Source organism: Triturus cristatus, chromosome 5_1 (assembly GCF_964204655.1).
Source record: "Triturus cristatus chromosome 5_1, aTriCri1.1, whole genome shotgun sequence".
NCBI classification, from domain to species: domain Eukaryota; kingdom Metazoa; phylum Chordata; class Amphibia; order Caudata; family Salamandridae; genus Triturus; species Triturus cristatus.
This window is the reverse complement of record NC_140587.1, coordinates 9,082,589-9,106,597: the sequence shown is the minus strand read 5'-3', so window position 1 is coordinate 9,106,597 and position 24,009 is coordinate 9,082,589. Positions and strand designations below refer to the sequence as shown.

The 24,009-nt window shown below is 52.8% G+C and overlaps 1 protein-coding gene across 2 annotated transcripts in view; it reads right to left on the bottom strand.

Annotated features, from left to right (window-relative positions):
- The window catches only part of LOC146829943 (lymphocyte antigen 6E-like), a 152,109-nt gene that overhangs the window by 22,949 nt on the left and 105,151 nt on the right, over positions 1 to 24,009 (bottom strand). For both annotated transcript variants that reach the window (XM_085604205.1, XM_085604206.1), the window contains exon 3: positions 11,676 to 11,879. In XM_085604205.1, coding sequence (XP_085460331.1) covers positions 11,677 to 11,879 — 203 coding nt within the window. In that variant the 3' untranslated portion in view covers position 11,676. The remainder of the gene's footprint in view (positions 1 to 11,675; positions 11,880 to 24,009) is intronic.

The following is a 24,009-nucleotide window of genomic DNA, read 5'->3' as shown; positions in this document are numbered from 1 at the left end:
GCGCTCGGCTACTTCATACAGTGTGGGGGCCCCTCTGGGTGGTCTCTCCGACTCCCCGAGGTCCGCCTTCCAACAGGCTATAAGTGCAAAAAGCATGTTTACGCACTGCTTGCAGGTTCTCAAAACACATAGATAAAAGGCATTGTCATTTACAATGCCAATAGCTCAATCTCTCGCAAATGCGAGACCTATTGCAGTGCAAATACTTGTCCTTTGTCTTCTAGCTTACAAGCACATTATCAAACTGTGAGTAAAATATTTGTGGGCACCTTTTGACCCAGGGTTCAAGCCTATATGTATATCTTTAATAATGGGGGGCATGGGTGTGGGGGGAATGCAATAGATACCGGGGCAATATTTGCGAGCCCCGGCAGGTAGAATCGGAGTCTGAGGGAAGTGACTGACTACCTATTCCGATCAAAATGTTATAAGATACGATGGGTCGGGACAGGCGTAAGGTGGAGGGTGAAAAAAAACAACCCTGAAAATGTACTGTCGAGCCTAACAAAGTACTGTTATGATAATATGATATTACAATATGTTTTATGCAAAAGTGAATATGAGAAATGATGCATCACTGTATGATAATTGAAAATATGAATAAAAAATGTTTTTAAAAAAAGTTTTAAAAAATAATAGAGGGCATTAACCCCCAGACTGATGCAGTGTCTGAACTCATGGGAGAATCTATTAAAAGATTTTTAGAGGCGGAACTTAGGTCCTAGTGAGGGAGGTGGTGGACCCCTCATTGACTGAGAAGAAGAGGGAGACCCCTGCAAAGGAGAAGTATTTTTCCCTCTCAGATGGACACTCCCCGTTTCTCTCTGAACCCCATGAGAGGAAACATTTAGAAGACGTTTAACCACGGCTATGGCGCAGGTCGCATTTGCGCTACAATAGAGAGTGGCGCTCCTAGCAGCACAAAAGAAAAGGGCCACCTTGATGGGGCACTGAGAAAAGGTTTCCATAGCAGCATGATTAAAAGGAGTGACCTTCATGGCATAAAAGATTTATGGGGCAGTCTAAACTCCTCGGCGGAGAATATTGATTATAATGATTTGGAGATGGATGAATTTATTTTTGATCCTCAGGACAGTTATGATATTTCGGGGGGACTTGAGAGCCCCTTTGGTGGTCAGATCTTTATCCCACTAGAATTAAACATCCACGCCACGCGGAATGGTGGCCAATGGACCGTGTGGCAAAGTACCTTACACATTGGGCCCGGAAGTCTCTGGACAAAGAAAAGTGGGGCATATCATCAAGGGCAATATCGCCGCTTTAGCGGCACTTTTTGCCGCTAAAGCGGCGATATTTTTATCGCCCTATCAGCAAGCTGTCGCTAACAGCTGTTAGCGACAGTCTACTGGGAATAGCGCTAATGAGATGCAAAGGAGGCGTGCCTGACAAGACTCCCTTGGGAAAATATCGCTAACCCAGCTTCGTCATATTGACAAGGAGGGTTAGCGATATTTAAAATCACGTTAATTATGCCTTAACGCAGGAATTTAACGTCTGTTAAATTCCTGACTAAGGCATACTTAACATGGGGGGTGGATTCTGTGGCTAAGACCACAGGCCCCTATCATCTAGGATATCGCCGTTTTCCACCATGGAAAACGGCGATATCCCCACTATCTCTGGAATTGTTATCGCCTCGGCGATGCGCGTTGTTGATAACGCGCTAACCGGGCGATAAATTCCAGAGATAGCCGGCGATAAATATGCAAGCGCTAAACGTGCTTTGCGATATTTATCGCCGGACCTTGATAATATGCCCCCATGTAATTTACTTGGAACAGACTGCCCAAGGCCCTCTTTAGAGAATAAAGTGTGTAATAGACCCAATCTGGATCCGGAACGTATTACATTTCTGTTCAAATTTGGTAAACGTCTACAGTCCTTGAAATATTGGGCCCTGTTAACCCCTTCGGTGCCCCGCCCTTTCCCCGCCCTGTGCCGCGCTTTGCATTAGCGGGCGGGGTTCATGACGAGCTGGACTCGTCATGGGCACAGCGCAACCGCGGCCCATGACGAGTCCAGCTCGTCATGGGCACTGAAGGGGTTAAACGTATCCGAGAAACGTTAGAGGATGCAAGGGCATGGTATGGTGAACACTAACCTTTTAAGTGGTTGGGCACAGCGTGACATATGTATGCTGGGTAATGCCAATGCCAGCCAGATTACTGAAAGACAAATGGCAGTCTTAATAAGGATGAATACTAAATTGGCAGATCTGTCCTATAGAGAGGACATGAGGGATACCAAAGGTCTTCTTTTTTGGGAACATTTTGTGAAGTCCGCAGGGAAATATGCTTCCACCTTTACAGCCTTTCGTAAGGCTCAAACTAGCATGCGCAGAGTCTTTGGCTTTCGGGCTATTTTTGGACGGGCTGATAGGAGAGGACTGGCTGTCGGCCACGGCTCCTTCAGGTCCCAAAAGAACAGAGGAGCTTTGGTAACTATTGAGAGAAGGTGGCCTGATATATGCTGTCCACTAGTTCTAGTGGGCACCTAGTATCAGTCCAAACAACCCCTTATGGTGATAGGTTAAAGACAACCTTTATTGAAAGCTATCCTAGTGGTAGCTGTGGAGAGCAGCCTTCAGGCTAAGTCTTGAAGGAATGTAAAGCAGCTTGTTTTAACAGTCTATAATCTCTTGAATGATCAAATGAAAGGACAACCACAGCAGGTATATATTTAAAATATAAGTATTTAAGATAAATCACACCCCTCTAGTCTCTTTATGAGACTGGAGTTCGAAGTACTTAAGTTACAAGATAGCAATCATCAGTAATAGCACAAATACACGTTTGGGCCCTAGGGGCGTACCAAACCATATACCAAAAAAGTGGTAAAAGAACCACGACTGAACTAGACACAAGGCCTAAAGCCTGTAGAATCGCTGGGACCCCAAGGAACCACCCAAGGCAGTGACACAGGGGACCCACGGGGACTGTATGCATTGTGCAAACAAAACCGCGGGTTCCCGTTATCTTCTATGGGCAAAGTCGCGGTTGGAAATTTAAAGATTAGGGGCACTTCTAATCGAGTCAGGACCAAACCCTTTTGGACTTAGGAAGTTCTAGGGCCAGCACCAATGGGAGCACCGGAGTACTCGAGTTACCTCACCCAGGGAAGCCGAGTGCATAGGTGTCTTTTGTTTTGGGTTGCGTCGTCGATTGCAATGGAAACCTGCAAAGAACTGCTGCTGCCGTAAAGAGAAGTGTTCGAAGAGATCCAAGCCTGGATCTAGAATGGAAGGAACCTGAAAGCAGAGGGGACAGAGTCTGGGTCACTAGCCAGTGACGATGGCACGATGGACCAATGCCCACAGATGTTGGGTGCTTCAGGTGAGTTGATGGGTGTCTTGACACTTCAGCCACAAGGTCCAGGAGGCGTCGACAAAGTCCACGAGCCGGATTCGAGCTGACCCACAAAGTTTGTCGAGTGCTGCAGTGTCGGCGACCAGATTGGACCCAACAAGCCTTGGCAACGGCAAGTCACAGGAATTCCGAAAATGGACGGCGGGTGCAGACCAGCAAGGTCTGAGGGACTCAACCAGTGAGGGGAAAGTCAGGGCACATCTGGAGCAAACAGGAAAGCTCAAGCAGAAGAGGAGTTGCCTTTGTGGGGACCTGCTAGCCAACGGGCTAATGATCGCGAAGGAGCCTCGAGAGGTCGCACTTGAAACTGGCCCACGGGTCACTCGTGGAGTGGAGGCCAGCAATCTTCGGTGCAGAAGATGCTCAAGGCTGGGGCTACTCGGAGCCCAACGCACAACTTCAAGGAAGCCCAAGAAGATGCTGTTGCTGCAAAAGATCACGGTGTCCAGGAGTCACGGTTCCACTTCACCCACGATAGCCACGGGCCTCAGCTTTGCTGTGGACTCAGGGTAGCCACGGGAAATCTACCTCTGGTGATGCTAAGACTTCGGCGTCCAGAGGGAGCTTCAGTGATGCAGACCGGTCAGTTACTTCTTTGGTGCCTGCCATGCAGGGGAGTCACTCCTTGACCCCAAGGGAGATTTCTTCCGTCTTCTAGTCATGATAGAAAGTCGAAGGTCCAGGATATATGTAGCAGAGTTTCGTTCAGGGTAATCTAAAGTCCTGGATTCCTATACTTATAGTAAGTTTAGGGGATGGACTAACTCTAAGGCCCCACCTATGGGTGGGCTTGGAAAGAGGGGTGGTTACACCCATTTCTTTGTCCAGTTTCGCGCCAGAGCAGGGGCAGGTAGCCCCTGCAACCGGTTTGAAATGGAATATGCAGAGGGACACCAAGTCTGCCCCCAGTGCAGGACTTCAAAGCACCAGAGAGCGCTCCCGCCCAGCCCCAATACACATCTGACAGTCTGGGGAGGTGGTTACAGCTCCCTGCAACAGGAAACCTATTGTCCAGGCCTCCCCTGCCGGAGTTTCAGTCAGCAGCAGGAGGCCAGACCCGTGTCTGTGGCAGAGGCATCCATTTTTTGATGCCAGGGCTCAGGAAAGTCCTACCGGGTTTGACCAGTGTGAACATGTCTCTCCCTCTAGAAGGGTGGAATGCTACCCCCTCCGCCAGAATTGGCGGGGGGGGAGTAGTATTCCAAAGCGTTTGACACCAAACACAACATGTTTTGATGCAGCCATTCCAAAGTTAGCATTTACCGCGAGGTTATAATGCACTTAAGAGTATATGGTATGGCTGTATCACAGAACAGCCATAAGGAAGTATTGCCGAAAGCTGCAGAGGGGCTCAGCTCATGCTTGGGCACCCTCTCACACAAAACCAAGCACTCTGCCTTCAGGATTGTTAAGGCCTGCCATAGGAGTGACTTATAGGTTTATATGTGTCTGTATATATATGTGGATATAGGTAGCCTATACCACTGTAGGGGGGCAAGCACACCCTTACCCAGGCTGCAGTAGCAGACCTGTGGTGTCATTTTGGAGCGCTTCCCAGGGGTGGCACAATACATGCTTCAGCCCCTGGTAGGCCTCTGAGGTACCTATGCCCTAGGTACATAGTATACCATATACTAGGGGCTTATAAGGCACTCCAGATTCCAATTAGATATGTACCTAATGTACATGGAAACCATTTTAGAGAGGAAGCAGCTAGGCTGTGGTCCTGATTAGCAGGGCCACAGCCAGACTAAGGTCGAAAAACAGAATAACACCAGCAAAAAGTGGGGGTACCCATGTGAAGCAGATCCTACTCTCCTACAACTATGGCAGGTGTTACCTCCAGATTTCAAACTTCAGCCAGATGTATCTGTGCTTCACATGGAGGAGCGCTCTTTATAAGTTACTCTGCCTTCCCTCTGCCTTCTCTTGGGCTGTCCTCGGCTCCGTGCTCTTTTACCAAAGTACTTTGGGGCATATCAACAAGGCGGCGATAAAAAATTATCGCCGCTTTTCGTCCATAAACGGACGCAAAAGTGGCGATAATTTTATCGCTTTATCAGCAAGGTCACTCTATCGCGTGAATTCTTGCCTTAGCGCTCTTTCCAGTAACGCCCACCTTTGCATCTCTAATGAGATGCAAAGTGGGCGTTCCGTCCCAAAATAACTGGAGAAATGCCTCTAACTGACATTTCTCCAATTATCAATGGGCACGCTAACAAGCATAGCGATAAGAAAAGTAGCGCTAACCTTGGTTAGCGCTACTTTCCTTACACCTGCTTTTCCTTTGACTAAACAATGTTAGTCAATAGGTGGTGGATTATACAGCTGAGACCACTCAGCCGTATGAACAAGAATATCGCCGTTTTCCATGGATCATCTCTGGAAAACCAGCGATGTTCCATGGAAAACATCGCTATCACAGGAATAATTATCGCCATTGAGCTATGCGTTGGTAATACAGCGCTAGCATGGCGATAATTGTCTGCGATAGCCGTCGATAAAATTCCTCATGCTAAGGGCGGCCAGCGATAATTATCGCTGCTGCTTGTTGATATGCCCCTTCGTCCTGTGGCAAGCTAGTTCACCTTATTACATATCTGGCTGATATCCTGATTATGTCTCAGGACAGCTTGTAACTTCTGAAGCATTTGTCATGGACAATAGAGCTTCTAGAAAACCTGGGTTTCGTAGTAAATGCAGAGAAGTCTGTCATGGTTCCCGCACAAAACACACTGGGCCCGATTCACAGAACTAACTTAAGACAACATCCTAAACTTACTACCATTTCGGTATTCACAGAAGGCACTTACTCATTTCGGTATTCACAGAAGTTAGGAGTCCTAACTTTAGGAGTCCTAAATGCCTTCTGTGAATACCGAAAGTCTTAAAGTTAGGATTTTTTGCAGTTTAGTAGTAGTAAAGTTAGGACTCCTAACTTCTGTGAATACCGAAATGAGTAAGTGCCTTCTGTGAATACCAAAATGGTAGTAAGTTTAGGATTTTGTCTTAAGTTAGTTCTGTGAATCGGGCCCAGAGTTTTGGGGTTTCCAGGCAGATATGATTCTATCTGAATTGATTCTCCCACAGAAGAAAGTGACAAAGATAAAGGAGGTGAGATCAGTTTTGCCCGCTACATTACAGGGGCCTACAGAGACTGAAACCGATGCAGTCATGGAAAGGCTTATGATACGGGGATTCTCTTCCTCTACCAGAAGACATTCGGGAGGATCTAGAATGGTGGCTGCGGAATCTCGAAGTGTGGAATGGGAAGGCCATCTTCGGGAATGCTCCAATCTTTGTCCTGGATGCAGGCAACCGGGGCTGGGGAGCCCGGCTAAACAATTTAGAGACAGAAGGAAGATGGTTCAAGTGTTTGGGTTGCTTTGGAACCTGTCCCGGGTGCGTCTCCCTCAGCGGTTGTGAAGTGATGTACCCTGTTCCATAGGATTCTCCCTCGCCCACGACCACCAGAGCATGATGCTGAGAGCTCTCATGATCTGGAAAATAGCCAGTGCAGATGAAGTCGGAAGGATGCCCATAAGTGGGGTGGACCCCCCGCCCCCTCCTCGCTGGATGAATGATCGTGACAAGAGATCTGCTGAGGCTCTTCTGTCAGAAACACTGCACTGACCTACCTGTTAATGAGGTGGGTAAGACATGACTTGGGCAAACTGAACATATGGTGATTTCTTTCAGATATTCCTGTTAGAGGTATACTCTAAACTAGGTGCCAGATGGATTGGTTTTTAATCGGGTGATTGTCAATCGTGTGCGGAGCCCTGATTAGCACATAATACCTGAGCTGAAAAGCTGACAGCTTCTCACCCTCCCTCTTCTCCCGCAGGGGCAGCTTGGAAGTAAACTCTCCGTAAGGGGCGGGGGTCTCTGCTGAGAAGAGGCCAGCCTCCACTTGTGAGGCCCACGTGCTGCGGTAACGGCATGACCAGCGCATCCAGCAGTGACAGGTGAGCAGGTGCCACGGACCCCTTCTTACCTCATGGGAGGATGCTGACACCTGCTCGCAGGGAGAGCGCCCTCTGTCTGTGTTACCCCAGATGGCACCCTATGGCCAGCATCACCCCAAAAAACCATGTGCCCATCAGTGATGTGTGAGTGGGTCCGACCGGCCCGTGCTTACCTCACAGCCCAGCCATGAGCAAGAGGGTACCTACAGGGTGGAAGGTGCTGACTCTCGCTTCTAAGGAGTGCGCCCTGAGATGACGCCCTATGACCAGCATGTCCCCCATTGACCATGTATCTATTAGTGAGGTGGGAGTAGGTCTGACCCACTCGCCCTTACCTCACAGCCCGGCTCAGAGCAGGAGGGAACCTACAGCTAAGGAGAGCGCCCTCTACCTGTCACATTCAACATAGCACCCAGTGACCAGCATACCACTGTTAGAACCGGGAATCTCTGGTTGGCACAGGTATGCACTTGAGACAAGCAGGGACTCTCAATTCTAAGTCAGGATAAGGGGATCACCTTTTAAATAACCCCTGCTCACCCTTTAGGTAGTGTGGCGCAAGCAGTCAAGACTATTCTCAGGGCGTCATAGGTTAAGCATTTGTGAACACATACAGTAATACAATGACACACCACAAATGGACACCAGTCAAGGTTATATCAAAAATAGGTTTCTTTATATAAGGCTTAGCACAAGACCAGAATAACGATTAAAATGACCACAGTATTATTTTAAAGTTCAATGTTCTTGTAAAAAGGCTTAAAATGCAAAAATAGGCTTCTTTTACTCAATTCTGCTTCTTTTCAGGCTTTGTACGGTTCGTACCTGGGTGTACGACTCGTCCGCATAAAAAACAAGGAAAGTACGAGTCAAACAATCGGTGCGGACTCCGGGGTCCGTGACGCGCACGCTGCGGTGCGAACAGAACAAAGTACCTTTAGTTCGTGGGGTCCGCAACGGACAGTGCGAGACAAGTTGATGGGTCCGGGTCGTAGTTCGGCCGCGTATTCAGCTGCTGGTCCGGTCGCGGCATCGGGACGCGGCGTTGGTACGGGACCTTCAGGGATACGTGCGGATGGCCCGGATCAGCTTGCAGAGTCCGTGGCGTCGGCGTTCGAGCCGTACCTTCGGTGCGGATTGGCGGCGACACTTCTCGGCGCCGTACAGCGTACGGGGAGGATCAGCGTACTGCGGCTTCTCGGCTCTGAGTACGGCACGGTGCAGTACGTTAGCAGCGTACGGACCGTACCTGCGGGTCAATGGAGCTTGGGTCCGGCGTACAGGGTTCGGCAGCCAGTGTTGTACGTCTCGAATCGGCGGGGAAGGTTAGGTGCAATGCGGCCGGGAGGGATACGGCGCGTACTATCGCTTTTGGATCAGCGTAGACGCACGGTGCCGGGCGGCAAAGACACGGCTTCGCGGCGGATGGGGTACGAGGCGTACTGGGGCCAAATCCAGCGGGAAACAAGCACAAATCGTCCAGGCAACTCAATTTTGGAAGGCAGATGAGTCCAATGGTCCTGGGACTCAGTTCAGGGGGCAAGCTTTTCTTCCAAGCCCTTGGAGATAGTTGAAAAACAAAGTGCAAAGTCTCTTTCAGTCTTTTCCTCTCCTTTCTCAGCAAGGCACCAACTGCAGGCCAATCCCCCAGGGCAGGGAAAGTTACTCCTCCTTCAGCTTCTTCCAGGTCCTTCTGGTCAGGTAGAGTTCCTTCGTGGTTCAATCAGGATCTGATTTCTTAGGAGCAGGGCTCCTACATTTATACCAAGTTTCTTTTGTCTTTACAGGCCAGGGGGGCCTTTGCATAATCCCAGTTCAGTTCTTTTCAGTGAGGAGCACTTTGTTGTTGGGACTCTGGCTTCTTCTTTCAGCAGGCAGGGCAGAGACATCAGACGCTTCCCAGGGGGTGGAGCCAGCATTGTGGTGGCAGAGCACTGCCCTATTCAGAGTCAAGGTGCACTCCTCCCACCCTGGTGTAATCTCTCTATTCACCACCTGGTAGCCCCAGCCTGTCTCCTGGAACTTCCCAGCCCTGTCACTCAAGCTACACACAAAGAAGATAGCCCTCCCCTCCAGAGGCGGACTGAAATGGTTAGGCACGCAAAGGCTAACTTTCTAAAAGTAGCATTTGCAAACCCAGGATATTAAAATAACCTTTACTAAAAGATGTATTTTATTATTCTGAGTTCAGGCATACTAAACATGAATTTCTACCATGCTTCCTGAGCCTGCTAGGATTATAGAGTGTTATAATCTAGCAGCCCATTCTGGCCTATAGAGAGCAGGTAGCCTTACAATAGTGAAAAACGAAAATGGCTGTAATTCACTATTAGGACATGCCACACACCTCAGGGCATGTCCTACATTATCCTGACAATGCACCCTGCCCTAGGGCCTACCATAGGGGTGACTAATATGAAGGTAAGGGAAGGTTTAGGGGCTGGCAAGTGGGGACACTTGCCCAGTCAGCATGACAGTACCAGACTGCATGCAGGTTCTGCAATGGCAGACCTTAGACACATTTTACCAGGCTGCTTCTGTGGGTTGCACAACCAGTGCTGCAAGCCCACTAGCAGCATTTGGATATACAAGCCCTGGGCACCCCTGGTGCACTCTACTAGGGACTGATAGTAATCCAAATAAGCCAAACATGGAAGTCAATTCACATAATACATTTTACCATAGGGAGCACTTGCCCTGTGGCACCGGATGGCAGTGTCACAGGGCCCTGAGCAGCTAACACCAGCACAAAAATACATTGAGACACAGACAAAAATGGAAGGGTGACCCACGCCAATGATGCCAGGTCTAACAACCCCCATGGAGGAGGTATCCATGAGTGATGTGAGAGTAGATCTGACCGGCCCGTGCTTACCTCACAGCCCGGCTCTGAGCAGGAAGGAACCTACAGCTAAGGAGAGCGCCCTATACCTGTGACATTCAACATAGCACCCAGTGACCAGCATGCCCCCCCGTGGAGCAGGTATCCATCAGTGATGTGAGAGTAGATCTGACCGGCCCGTGCTTACCTCAAAGCCCGGCTCAGAGCAGGAGGGAACCTACAGCTAAGGAGAGCGCCCTCTACCTGTGACATTCAACATAGCACCCAGTGACCGGCATGCACCCCGTGGACCAGGTATCCATCAGTGATGTGAGAGTAGATCTGACCGGCCCGTGCTTACCTCACCGCCCGGCTGAGAGCAGGAGGGAACCTACAGCTAAGGAGAGCGCCCTCTACCTGTGACATTCAACATAGCATCCAGTGACCAGCATGCCCCCCGTGGAGCAGGTACCCATCAGTGATGTGAGAGTAGATCTGACCGGCCCGTGCTTACCTCACAGCCCGGCTGAGAGCAGGAGGGAACCTACAGCTAAGGAGAGCGCCCTTACCTGTGACATTCAACATAGCACCCAGTGACCAGCATGCCCCCCGTGGAGCAGGTATCCATCAGTGATGTGAGAGTAGGTCTGACCGGCCCGTGCTTACCTCACAGCCCGGCCCGTGCTTACCTCACAGCCCGGCTCAGAGCAGGAGGGAACCTAGAGCTAAGGAGAGCGCCCTCTACCTGTGACATTCAATATAGCACCCAGTGACCAGCATGCCCCCCGTGAAGCAGGTATCCATCAGTGATGTGAGAGTAGATCTGACCGGCCCGTGCTTACCTCACAGCCCGGCCCATGCTTACCTCACAGCTCGGCTCTGAGCAGGAGGAAACCTACAGCTAAGGAGAGCGCCCTCTACCTGTGACATTCAACATAGCACCCAGTGACCAGCATGCCCCCCGTGGAGCATGTATCCATCAGTGATGTGAGAGTAGATCTGACCGGCCGGTGCTTACCTCACAGCCCGGCTGAGAGCAGGAGGGAACCTACAGCTAAGGAGAGCGCTCTCTACCTGTGACATTCAACATAGCACCCAGTGACCAGCATGCACACCGTGGACCAGGTATCCATCAGTGATGTGAGAGTAGATCTGACCGGCCCGTGCTTACCTCACAGCCCGGCTCTGAGCAGGAAGGTACCTGCAAGTAGGGAGAGCGCCCTCTACCTGTCACATTCATCATAGCACCCAGTGACCAGCATGCCCCCCATGGAGCAGGTATCCATGAGTGATGTGAGAGTAGATCTGACCGGCCCGTGCTTACCTCACAGCCCGGCCCGTGCTTACCTCACAGCCCGGCTCTGAGCAGGAGGGAACCTACAGCTAAGGAGAGCGCCCTCTACCTGTGACATTCAACATAGCACCCAGTGACCAGCATGCCCCCCGCAGACCAGGTATCCATCAGTGATGTGAGAGTAGATCTGACCGGCCCGTGCTTACCTCACAACCCGGCTCTGAGCAGGAAGGCGCTGACCCCCGCAGCCACCGACAGCATGGCGTAGCTGGCCCTCACGCTGGCCGCCCCGTTGAAGTTGCAGTAGTCCTCGTCACAGCAGTGAAAGGAGAGTTGGCCAGTTGCGTTGCTGTCACAACCAGTTGATGGTAAACAGGTGGTGCTGCAGTACTTCATGACCAACCTGTCATCTGTAAGATGTGAAACAGGAAGTATTACTCTCTCATGGCAGCTCTCAGTGGCAGACAGCCGACTTCCAGCCCCCAAAACTGTTGACCAATCAGCGCCCTGCCCTGGTGTCCAACTACCAGAGAGGGCGGTTGTCCAGCCAAGGCTCTGCGTCAGTTCCGGATTACCCAATAGTCAAAGTGGGCCCCGGCGTATGGGCCAACCTCCTTTTGAGGGCCCCACGACAACGGGTCAAAATACAACCTAGGTACACAAACCAGAGGCATCAGCTTCATGTAACAGTATGTCTCTTACAAGCTCATCTTCTGGCAGCTGTGAGTTTGTAAACATATCCGGTGCATTGGGTATTAGGAGATAATTTCCGAGGGGGCACCCAAAATTTCTACTGCCTAGGGGCCCCCACAGAGTTTAATCCTTTACTGCTCTTTGTCATGAGAGGTTAAAATCCCAGCTGCCGATGCTGTCATGGGATGGGGTTTCATTGTGTAACTGTGACCCTCCTCCTATCCTCATCCCTTCAATGCTGGAGGTCAAAACAAAGGAATTACAAAAACAAAGCCAGGGTTACCTTCTGCCCACTCTCTGGACAGACACCAAACTCCCTGCCCTAAAAATATGACTAAACCTGTCCCTATGAGTCTACTGCCCCTGCAAGTCTACTGCCCTCCCGTCCTACTGTCGCTACAGGACTACAGCCCCTGCAGGTCTACCACTCCTACAATCCTACTGCCCCTGCAGGTCTACCACTCCTACAATCCTACTGCCCCTGCAGGTCTACCACTCCTACTATCCTACTGCCCCTGAAGACCTACTGCCCCTGCAGGTCACCCACTCGTACAATCCTACTGCCCCTGCAGGTCTACCACTCCTACAATCCTACTGCCCCTTCAGGTCTACCACTTCTACAATCCTACTGCCACTGCAGGTCTGCCACTCTTACAGTCCTACTGCCACTGCAGGTCTACCACTCCTACAATCTTACTGCCACTGCAGGTCTGCCACTCTTACAATCCTACTGCCACTGCAGGTCTGCCACTCTTACAATCCTACTGCCACTGCAGGTCTGCCAATTCTACTGCCTCGACAGACCCACTGCCACTACAGGTCAGCTGACCATAGATTGCTACTGCCCCTGAAGACCTACTGCCACTGCAGGTCAGCCACTCTTACAATCCTACTTCAACTGCAGGTCTGCCACTCTTACAATCCTACTGCCCCTGCAGGTCTACCGCTCCTACAATCCTACTGCCCCTGCAGGTCTACCACTCCTACAATGCTACTGCCCCTGCAGGTCTACCACTCCTACAATCCTACTGCCCCTGCAGGTCTACCCCTCCTACAATCCTACTGCCCCTGCAGGTCTACCACTCCTACTATCCTACTGCCCCTGAAGACCTACTGCCCCTGCAGGTCAACCACTCCTACAATCCTACTGCCCCTGCAGGTCTACCACTCCTACAATCCTACTGCCCCTTCAGGTCTACCACTTCTACAATCCTACTGCCACTGCAGGTCTGCCACTCTTACAGTCCTACTGCCACTGCAGGTCTACCACTCCTACAATCTTACTGCCACTGCAGGTCTGCCACTCTTACAATCCTACTGCCACTGCAGGTCTGCAAATTCTACTGCCTCGACAGACCCACTGCCACTACAGGTCAGCTGACCATAGATTGCTACTGCCCCTGAAGACCTACTGCCACTGCAGGTCAGCCACTCTTACAATCCTACTTCAACTGCAGGTCTGCCACTCTTACAATCCTACTGCCCCTGCAGGTCTACCGCTCCTACAATCCTACTGCCCCTGCAGGTCTACCACTCCTACAATGCTACTGCCCCTGCAGGTCTACCACTCCTACAATCCTACTGCCCCTGCAGGTCTACCACTCCTACAATCCTACTGCCACTGCAGGTCTACCACTCCTACAATCCTACTGCCCCTGCAGGTCAACCACTCCTACAATCCTACTGCCCCTGAAGATCCATTGCCCCTGCAGGTCTACCACTCCTAAAATCCTACTGCCCCTGCAGGTCTATAACTCCTACAATCCTACTGCCCCTGCAGGTCTACCACTCCTACAATCCTACTGCCCCTGCAGGTCTACCACCTCTACAATCCTACTGCCACTGCAGGTCTGCCACTCTTACAATCCTACTGCCCCTGCAGGTCTACCACTCATAAAATCCTACTGCCCCTGCAGGTCAACCACTCCTACAATCCTACTGCCCCTGCAGGTCTACAACTCCTACAATGCTACTGCCCCTGCAGGTCTACCACTCCTACAATCCTACTGCCCCTGCAGGTCTACCACTCCTACAATCCTACTGCCACTGCAGGTCTACCACTCCTAAAATCCTACTGCCCCTGCAGGTCAACCACTCCTACAATCCTACTGCCCCTGAAGACCCACTGCCCCTGCAGGTCTACCACTCCTAAAATCCTACTGCCCCTGCAGGTCTACCACTCCTACAATCCTACTGCCCCTGCAGGTCTACCACTCCTACAATCCTACTGCCCCTGCAGGTCTACCACATCTACAATCCTACTGCCATTGCAGGTCTGCCACTCTTACAATCCTACTGCCCCTGCCGGTCTACCACTCCTACAATCCTACTGCCCCTGCAGGTCTACCACTCCTACAATCCTACTGCCCCTGCAAATCTACAACTCCTACAATCCTACTGCCACTGCAGGTCTACCACTCCTACAATCCTACTGCCCCTGCAGGTCTACCACTCCTACAATCCTACTGCCACTGCAGGTCTACCACTCCTACAATCCTACTGCCCCTGCAGGTCAACCACTCCTACAATCCTACTGCCCCTGAAGATCCATTGCCCCTGCAGGTCTACCACTCCTAAAATCCTACTGCCCCTGCAGGTCTATAACTCCTACAATCCTACTGCCCCTGCAGGTCTACCACTCCTACAATCCTACTGCCCCTGCAGGTCTACCACCTCTACAATCCTACTGTCACTGCAGGTCTGCCACTCTTACAATCCTACTGCCCCTGCAGGTCTACCACTCCTAAAATCCTACTGCCCCTGCAGGTCAACCACTCCTACAATCCTACTGCCCCTGCAGGTCTACAACTCCTACAATGCTACTGCCCCTGCAGGTCTACCACTCCTACAATCCTACTGCCCCTGCAGGTCTACCACTCCTACAATCCTACTGCCACTGCAGGTCTACCACTCCTAAAATCCTACTGCCCCTGCAGGTCAACCACTCCTACAATCCTACTGCCCCTGAAGACCCACTGCCCCTGCAGGTCTACCACTCCTAAAATCCTACTGCCCCTGCAGGTCTACCACTCCTACAATCCTACTGCCCCTGCAGGTCTACCACTCCTACAATCCTACTGCCCCTGCAGGTCTACCACATCTACAATCCTACTGCCATTGCAGGTCTGCCACTCTTACAATCCTACTGCCCCTGCCGGTCTACCACTCCTACAATCCTACTGCCCCTGCAGGTCTACCACTCCTACAATCCTACTGCCCCTGCAAATCTACAACTCCTACAATCCTACTGCCACTGCAGGTCTACCACTCCTACAATCCTACTGCCACTGCAGGTCTACCACTCCTACAATCCTACTGCCCCTGTAGGTCTACCACTCCTACAATCCTACTGCCCCTGCAGGTCTACCACTCCTACAATCCTACTGCCCCTGCAGGTCTACCACTCCTACTATCCTACTGCCCCTGAAGACCTACTGCCCCTGCAGGTCAACCACTCCTACAATTCTACTGCCCCTGAAGACCTACTGCCCCTGCAGGTCTACCACTCCTACAATACTACTGCCCCTTCAGGTGTACCACTTCTACAATCCTACTGCCACTGCAGGTCTGCCACTCTTACAATCCTACTGCCACTGCAGGTCTACCACTCCTACAATCCTACTGCCACTGCAGGTCTGCCACTCTTACAATCCTACTGCCACTGCAGGTCTGCCACTCCCATAATCCTACTGCCCCGGCAGGTCTACCACTCTTACAATCCTCCTGCCCCTGCTGATCTACCACTCCTACAATCCTACTGCCCCTGCTGGTCTACCACTCCTACAATCCTACTGCCCCGACAGACCCACTGCCCCGACAGGTCAGCTGACCATAGATTGCTACTGCCCCTGAAGACCTACTGCCACTGCAGGTCAGCCACTCTTACAATCCTACTGCAACTGCATGTGAGACCGGCCTCGTGGAGTGGGCCTCATCGACCATCAGCATCCCAGCACAACCCCTGCACCACCCTTGACCCCTGGATGTCACAGACCTCCGGCCACCATGTCCCCGATGGCCGGCCCGGGGCCCCAGCAAAAACCTAGACCCTAAGCACGCATGCCCGGCCAAGGGAGAGAGAACCCCCCAAGCAAGACAGGGAGGAGTAGTCTCTGTCACACCTTTGACCTCCTCTCAGAAGAGGGTTTCGATCGCCCTCCGGGCCCCTTGGGAGCTGGCTCCTCCCATGCTGGGTGTCTGGAGTCCCTCCCGGTCCAACTTGAACAGATCAAAGAGCCGAGCGGCAGGAAATCCCAACACGCCGCCCCCAGCGCCCAGACCCCTCTCGGCGAGGACTCCGGACTTCAAAGAGAAGGAGGCGTATAACAAGGGGTGCTCAGGGGATCGCAGGAGAGAAGACCTGGACCTAAGAGAGCCCTGCTGACCTCGTTGCGGCTTGACAGAATCTGAACTAAGAACGCTACCCAAACCCCGGAAACCCGAATGAGCCCTGCTGACTTGGTCACGGCTCCCGCTTGGCAGAGACCTTCTTCTGCCGGAACCATCTGAGCCCTGCTGACGTCGTCGCGGCTCCCTGGATCTCTGAGAAACACCTGAGCCCTGCTGAGAGACTCGCGGCTCTCCTACCCCGTAAGACCGGCTGAGCCTGCCGAGTGAACCCTGTATCCCCCAGCTCGAGGATTGAGAACTGTGCGAAGGATACCCAGCAGAGACCCTGGACTTAAAGACTGTCCCGCCACCCCTACCCCCTTTCAGGAAATTACCAACGGTTGTTGTATTGACCAGAAGCTGCATCACGGATCATAAAGATCCACCAAATCTCTAGATAAAGAACTCTGTTCTGCTGAAACCTACTGTGTGGCGTCCCTTCTTTGAAGCAGTGCAAAACTCAGCGTGTGCGATCCTAGGTACGAGACCCTTCCTGAAAGGGCCTCCCTGCCAGTGCTCGGCATAGTTCTGGGAGAGGTGGATCACGGGGTGGCCAGGAGCGTGTTCCGTAACCCCCCTGAGATCATCCTTCCAACACTGCAGGTCTGCCACTCTTACAATCCTACTGCCCCTGCAGGTCTACCGCTCCTACAATCCTACTGCCCCTGCAGGTCTACCACTCCTACAATCCTACTGCCCCTGCAGGTCTACCACTCCTACAATCCTACTGCCACTGCAGGTCTACCACTCCTACAATCCTACTGCCCCTGCAGGTCAACCACTCCTACAATCCAACTGCCCCTGAAGACCCACTGCCCCTGCAGGTCTACCACTCCTACAATCCTACTGCCCCTGCAGGTCTACCACTCCCACAATCCTACTGCCCCTGCAGGTCTACCACTCCAACAATCCTACAGCCCCTGCAGGTCTACCACCTCTACAATCCTACTGCCACTGCAGGTCTGCCACTCTTACAATCCTACTGCCACTCCTACAATCCTACTGTCCCTGCAGGTCTACCACTCCTACAATCCTACTGCCACTGCAGGTCTACCACTCCTACAATCCTACTGCCCCTGCAGGTCTACCACTCCTACAATCCTACTGACCCTGCAGGTCTGCCACTCTTACAATCCTACAGCCCCTGCAGGTCTACTGCCCCTACAGGTCAGCTGACCATAGATTGCTACTACCCCTGAAGACTTACTGCCACTGCAGGTCTACCACTCTTTCAATCCTACTGTCACTGCAGGTCTACCACTTCTACAATCCTACTGTCACTACAGGCCTACCACTCTTACAATCCTACTGCCACTGCAGGTCTGCCACTCTTACAATCCTACTGCCACTGCAGGTCTACCACTTCTACAATCCTACTGTCACTGCAGGCCTACGACTCTTACAATCCTACTGCCACTGCAGGTCTGCCACTCTTACAATCCTACTGCCACTGCAGGTCTACCATTTCAACAATCCTACTGTCACTGCAGGCCTACCACTCTTACAATCCTACTGCCACTGCAGGTCTGCCACTCTTACAATCCTACTGCCCCTGCAGGTCTACCACTCCTACAATCCTACTGCCCCTGCAGGTCTACCACTCCTACAATCCTACTGCCCCTGCAGGTCTACCACTACTACAATCCTACTGCCCCTGCAGGTCTACCACTCCTACAATCCTACTGCCCCTGCAGGTCTACCACTCCTACAATCCTACTGCCCCTGCAGGTCTAACACTCCTACAAACATACTGCCACTGCAGGTCTACCACTCCTACAATCCTACTGCCACTGCAGGTCTACCACTCTTACAATCCTACTGCCACTGCAGGTCTGCCACTCCTACAATCCTACTGCCACTGCAGGTCTGCCACTCTTACAATCCTACTGCCACTGCAGGTCTACCACTCCTACAATCCTACTGCCCCTGCAGGTCTACCACTCCTACAATCCTACTGCCACTGCAGGTCTACCACTTCTACAATCCTACTGTCACTGCAGGCCTACCACTCTTACAATCCTACTGCCACTGCAGGTCTGCCACTCTTACAATCCTACTGCCCCTGCAGGTCTACCACTCCTACAATCCTACTGCCCCTGCAGGTCTCCCAATCCTACAATCCTACTGCCCCTGCAGGTCTACCACTTCTACAAGTCTACTGCCACTGCAGGTCTGCCACTCTTAATATCCTACAGCCCCTGCAGGTCTACCACTCCTACAATCCTACTGCCCCTGCAGGTCTACCACTCCTACAATCCTACTGCCACTGCAGGTCTACCACTCCTACAATCCTACTGCCACTGCAGGTCTACCACTCTTACAATCCTACTGCCACTGCAGGTCTACCACTCCTACAATCCTACTGCCCCTGCAGGTCTACCACTCCTACAATCCTACTGCCCCTGCAGGTCTACCACTCTACAATCCTACTGCCCCTGCAGGTCTACCACTCGTGCAATCCTACTGCCACTGCAGGTCTACCACTCCTAAAATCCTACTGCCCCTGCCGGTCTACCACTCCTACATTCCTACTGCCGCTGCAGGTCTACCACACCTACAATCCGACTGCCCCTGCAGATCTACCACTCCTACAATCCTACTGCCACTGCAGGTCAACCACTCCTACAATCCTACTGCCACTGCAGGTCTACCACTGTGTGACCCTCCTCCTATCCTCATCCCTTCAATGCTGGAGGTCAAAATAAAGGAATTACAAAAACAAAGCCAGGGCTACCTTCTGCCCACTCTCTGGACAGACACCAAACTCACTGCCCTAAAAATATTACTAAACCTGTCCCTATCAGTCTCATGCCCCTGCAAGTCTACTGCCCTCCCGTCCTACTGTCCCTACACGACTACAGCCCCTGCAGGTCTACTGCCCTGACTGACCCACCGCCCCTACCGGTCAGCTGACCGTAGATTTCTACTGCCCCTGAAGACCTACTGCCACTGCAGGTCTACCACTTCTACAATCCTACTGCCCCTGCAGGTCCACCACTTCTACAATCCTACTGCCCTTGCAGGTCTACCACTTCTACAATCCTACTGCCACTGCAGCTCTACCACTCCTACAATCCTACTGCCACTGCAGGTCTACCACTTCTACAATCCTACTGTAACTGCAGGCCTACCACTCTTACAATCCTACTGCCACTGCAGGTCTACCACTCTTACGATCCTACTGCCACTGCAGGTCTACCACTCCTACAATCCTACTGCCCCTGAAGACCTACTGCCCCTGCAGGTCTACCACTCCTACAATCCTACTGCCACTGCAGGTCTACCACTTCTACAATCCTACTGTCACTGCAGGCCTACCACTCTTACAATCCTACTGCCACTGCAGGTCTGCCACTCTTACAATCCTACTGCCACTGCAAGTCTACCACTACTACAATCCTACTGCCACTGCAGGTCTACCACTCCTACAATCCTACTGCGTCTGAAGACCTACTGCCCCTGCAGGTCTACCACTCCTACAATTCTACTGCCCCTGAAGACCTACTGCCCCTGCAGGTCTACCACTCCTACAATCCTACTGCCCCTGCAGGTCTACCACTCCTACAATCCTACTGCCCCTGCTGGTCTACCACTCCTACAAACCTACTGCCACTGCAGGTCTACCACTCCTACAATCCTACTGCCCCTGCTGGTCTACCACTCCTACAAACCTACTGCCACTGCAGGTCTACCACTCCTACAATCCTACTGCCACTGCAGGTCTTCCACTCCTACAATCCTACTGCCCCTGCAGGTCTACCACTCCTACAATCCTACTGCCCCTGCAGGTCAACTACTCCTACAATCCTACTGCCCCTGAAGAACTTCTGCCCCTGCAGGTCTACCACTCCTACAATCCTACGGCCCCTGCAGGTCTACCACTCCTACAATCCTACTGCCCCTGCAGGTCTATCACTTCTACAATCCTACTGCCACTGCAGGTCTGCCACTCTTACAATCCTACTGCCACTGCAGGTCTGCCACTCTTACATTCCTACTGCCCCTGCAGGTCTACCTCGCCTACAATCCTACTGCCCCTGCAGGTCTACCACTCCTACAATCCTACTGCCCCTGCAGGTCTACCACTCCTACAATCCTACTGCCACTGCAGGTCTACCACTCCTGCAATCCTACTGCACTGCAGGTCTACCACTCCTACAATCCTACTGCCCCTGCAGGTCTACCACTCCTACAATCCTAGTGCAGGTCTACCACTCCTACAATCCTACTGCCCCTGCAGGTCTACCACTCCTACAATCCTACTGCCACTGCAGGTCTACCACTCGTACAATCCTACTGCCACTGCAGGTCTACCACTCCTACAATCCTACTGCCCCTGCAGGTCTACCACTCCTACAATCCTACTGCCACAGCAGGTCTACCACTCCTGCAATCCTACTGCCACTGCAGGTCTGCCACTCTTACAATCCTACTGCCCCTGCAGGTCTACCACTCCAACAATCCTACTGCCCCTGCAGGTCTACCACTCCTACAATCCTACTGCCACTGCAGATCTACCACTCCCACAATCCTACTGCCACTGCAGGTCTACCACTCCTACAATCCTACTGCCCCTGCAGGTCTACCACTCCTACAATCCTACTGCCCCTGCAGGTCTACCACTTCTACAATCCTACTGCCACTGCAGGTCTGCCACTCTTACAATCCTACTGCCACTGCAGGTCTGCCACTCTTACAATCCTATTGCCTCTGCAGGTCTACCACTCCTACAATCCTACTGCCCTAGCAGGTCTACCACTCCTACAATCCTACTGCAGGTCTACCACTCCTACAATCCTACTGCTCCTGCAGGTCTAAAACTCCTACAATCCTACTGCCACTGCAGGTCTATCACTCATGCAATCCTACTGCCACTGCAGGTCTACCACTCCTACAATCCTACTGCCCCTGCAGGACTACCACTCCTGCAATCCTACTGCCACTGCAGGTCTACCACTCCTGCAATCCTACTCCCACTGCAGGTCTGCCACTCTTACAATCCTACTGCCCCTGCAGGTCTACCACTCCTACAATCCTACTGCCCCTGCAGGTCTACCACTCCTACAATCCTACTGCCCCTGCTGGTCTACCACTCCTACAAACCTACTGCCACTGCAGGTCTACCACTCCTACAATCCTACTGCTACTGCAGGTCTTCCACTCCTACAATCCTACTGCCCCTGCAGGTCTACCACTCCTACAATCCTACTGCCCCTGCAGGTCAACTACTCCTACAATCCTACTGCCCCTGAAGACCTTCTGCCCCTGCAGGTCTACCACTCCTACAATCCTACTGCCCCTGCAGATCTACCACTCCTACAATCCTACTGCCCCTGCAGGTCTACCACTTCTACAATCCTACTGCCACTGCAGGTCTGCCACTCTTACATTCCTACTGCCCCTGCAGGTCTACCTTGCCTACAATCCTACTGCCCCTGCAGGTCTACCACTCCTACAATCCTACTGCCCCTGCAGGTCTACCACTCCTACAATCCTACTGCCACTGCAGGTCTACCACTCCTGCTATCCTACTGCACTGCAGGTCTACCACTCCTACAATCCTACTGCCCCTGCAGGTCTACCACTCCTACAATCCTAGTGCAGGTCTACCACTCCTACAATCCTACTGCCCCTGCAGGTCTACCACTCCTACAATCCTACTGCCACTGCAGGTCTACCACTCCTACAATCCCACTGCCACTGCAGGTCTACCACTCCTACAATCCTACTGCCCCTGCAGGTCTACCACTCCTACAATCCTACTGCCACTGCAGGTCTGCCACTCTTACAATCCTACTGCCCCTGCAGGTCTACCACTCTGTTGGACAGGCCACACGAAGGGCTTGCTCCCTCCCCGCATGACAGGGCCCAAGCCCCGGCCCGCCAGGCGTGACCCACGAAAATCACCCGTACCCCGTCTCCCGACGGAACTCCTACCCTCGGACCTCCATGTATCACGGACCCCAGCCACCACCGGCTCCCCCGGCCGGGTCAAGCCGCCATCTTGGGCCCTGCGCCACGAGGCCGCGTGGCCTTCACCCGACCCTAACCCTGGGCCTGGCCGGCCCCGACATCCCGGCACCACCATCCACCCAGGAGGTGAGCGGACCACTTGGCAGGTCAATGGGGGAACGAAGCGTCAAGGGCTCTCCCCCGCCAGGTGCCGATCGCCTCCAGCTCCCCCAGGCACTGGCTCCACCCCCTGCTGGGTGTCTGGACACCTTCATCCCGGACCCCCCGACCTCCAAGTGCGAGGGTCCGGACATCAAAGGGCGCCTGCCCTATAACTGGGGCACCTCCAGAGCAGGAAGGCAGTTGTATCCTGGAGTCGAGAGACACCGAGAGAACTCAGCCTTGACGGACTACTGGCGCTGCCGTAGCACTATCTTGCGAACTATCGTCCTGCCTGCTGGCGCTGCCGCGGCCTTCTGCAACCTCCATCCTCGTCGGGACCTGCTGGCGCTGCCGCGGCCCGTTGCTACGACCAACTTCCCGGGACCTGCTGGCGCTGCCGCGGCCCGTTGATACGACCATCTTCACCGGGACCTGCTGGCGCTGCCGCGGACCGTACCTCGACCATCTTCGTCGGGACCTGCTGGCGCTGCCGCGGCCCGTTGCTACGACCATCTTCACCGGGACCTGCTGGCGCTGCCGCGGACCGTGTATCGACCATCGCTACCGGGACCTGCTGGCGCTGCCGCGGCCCGTACCGACTAAACCCACCAAGCTCGAGGATTGTGAGCTACCCCACAGACCATCTCCATCACCAGACTGGTAACCAGACTGTCCCGCTACCCCCTTTTCCTACCTTGAGAGACTCGAATAGAGGGGACCCCTGAGTCCAGACCTCCTTGTACCATTTCATCGTACCTTAAGAAGTGCTTATAAAGAACGCTAAACCTTATCCTTGTGTGGTATCTGTCTGTGGGGGGGAAGTTATTTGTCTGTACGATCGCTGGAGACGGCTCTCCCCGGAGACCTCTCCCCCTGTCCTCGGCCGACCCTCCCGGTCCGTCTAACACACTCCTACAATCCTACTGCCCCTGCAGGTCTACCACTCCTACAATCCTACTGCCACTGCAGATCTTCCACTCCTACAATCCTACTGCCACTGCAGGTCTACCACTCCTACAATCCTACTGCCCCTGCAGGTCTACCACTCCTACAATCCTACTGCCCCTGCAGGTCTACCACTTCTACAATCCTACTGCCACTGCAGGTCTGCCACTCTTACAATCCTACTGCCCCTGCAGGTCTACCACTCCTACAATCCTACTGACCTAGCAGGTCTACCACTCCTACAATCCTACTGCAGGTCTACCACTCCTACAATCCTACTGCTCCTGCAGGTCTAAAACTCCTACAATCCTACTGCCACTGCAGGTCTATCACTCATGCAATCCTACTGCCACTGCAGGTCTACCACTCCTACAATCCTACTGCCCCTGCAGGTCTACC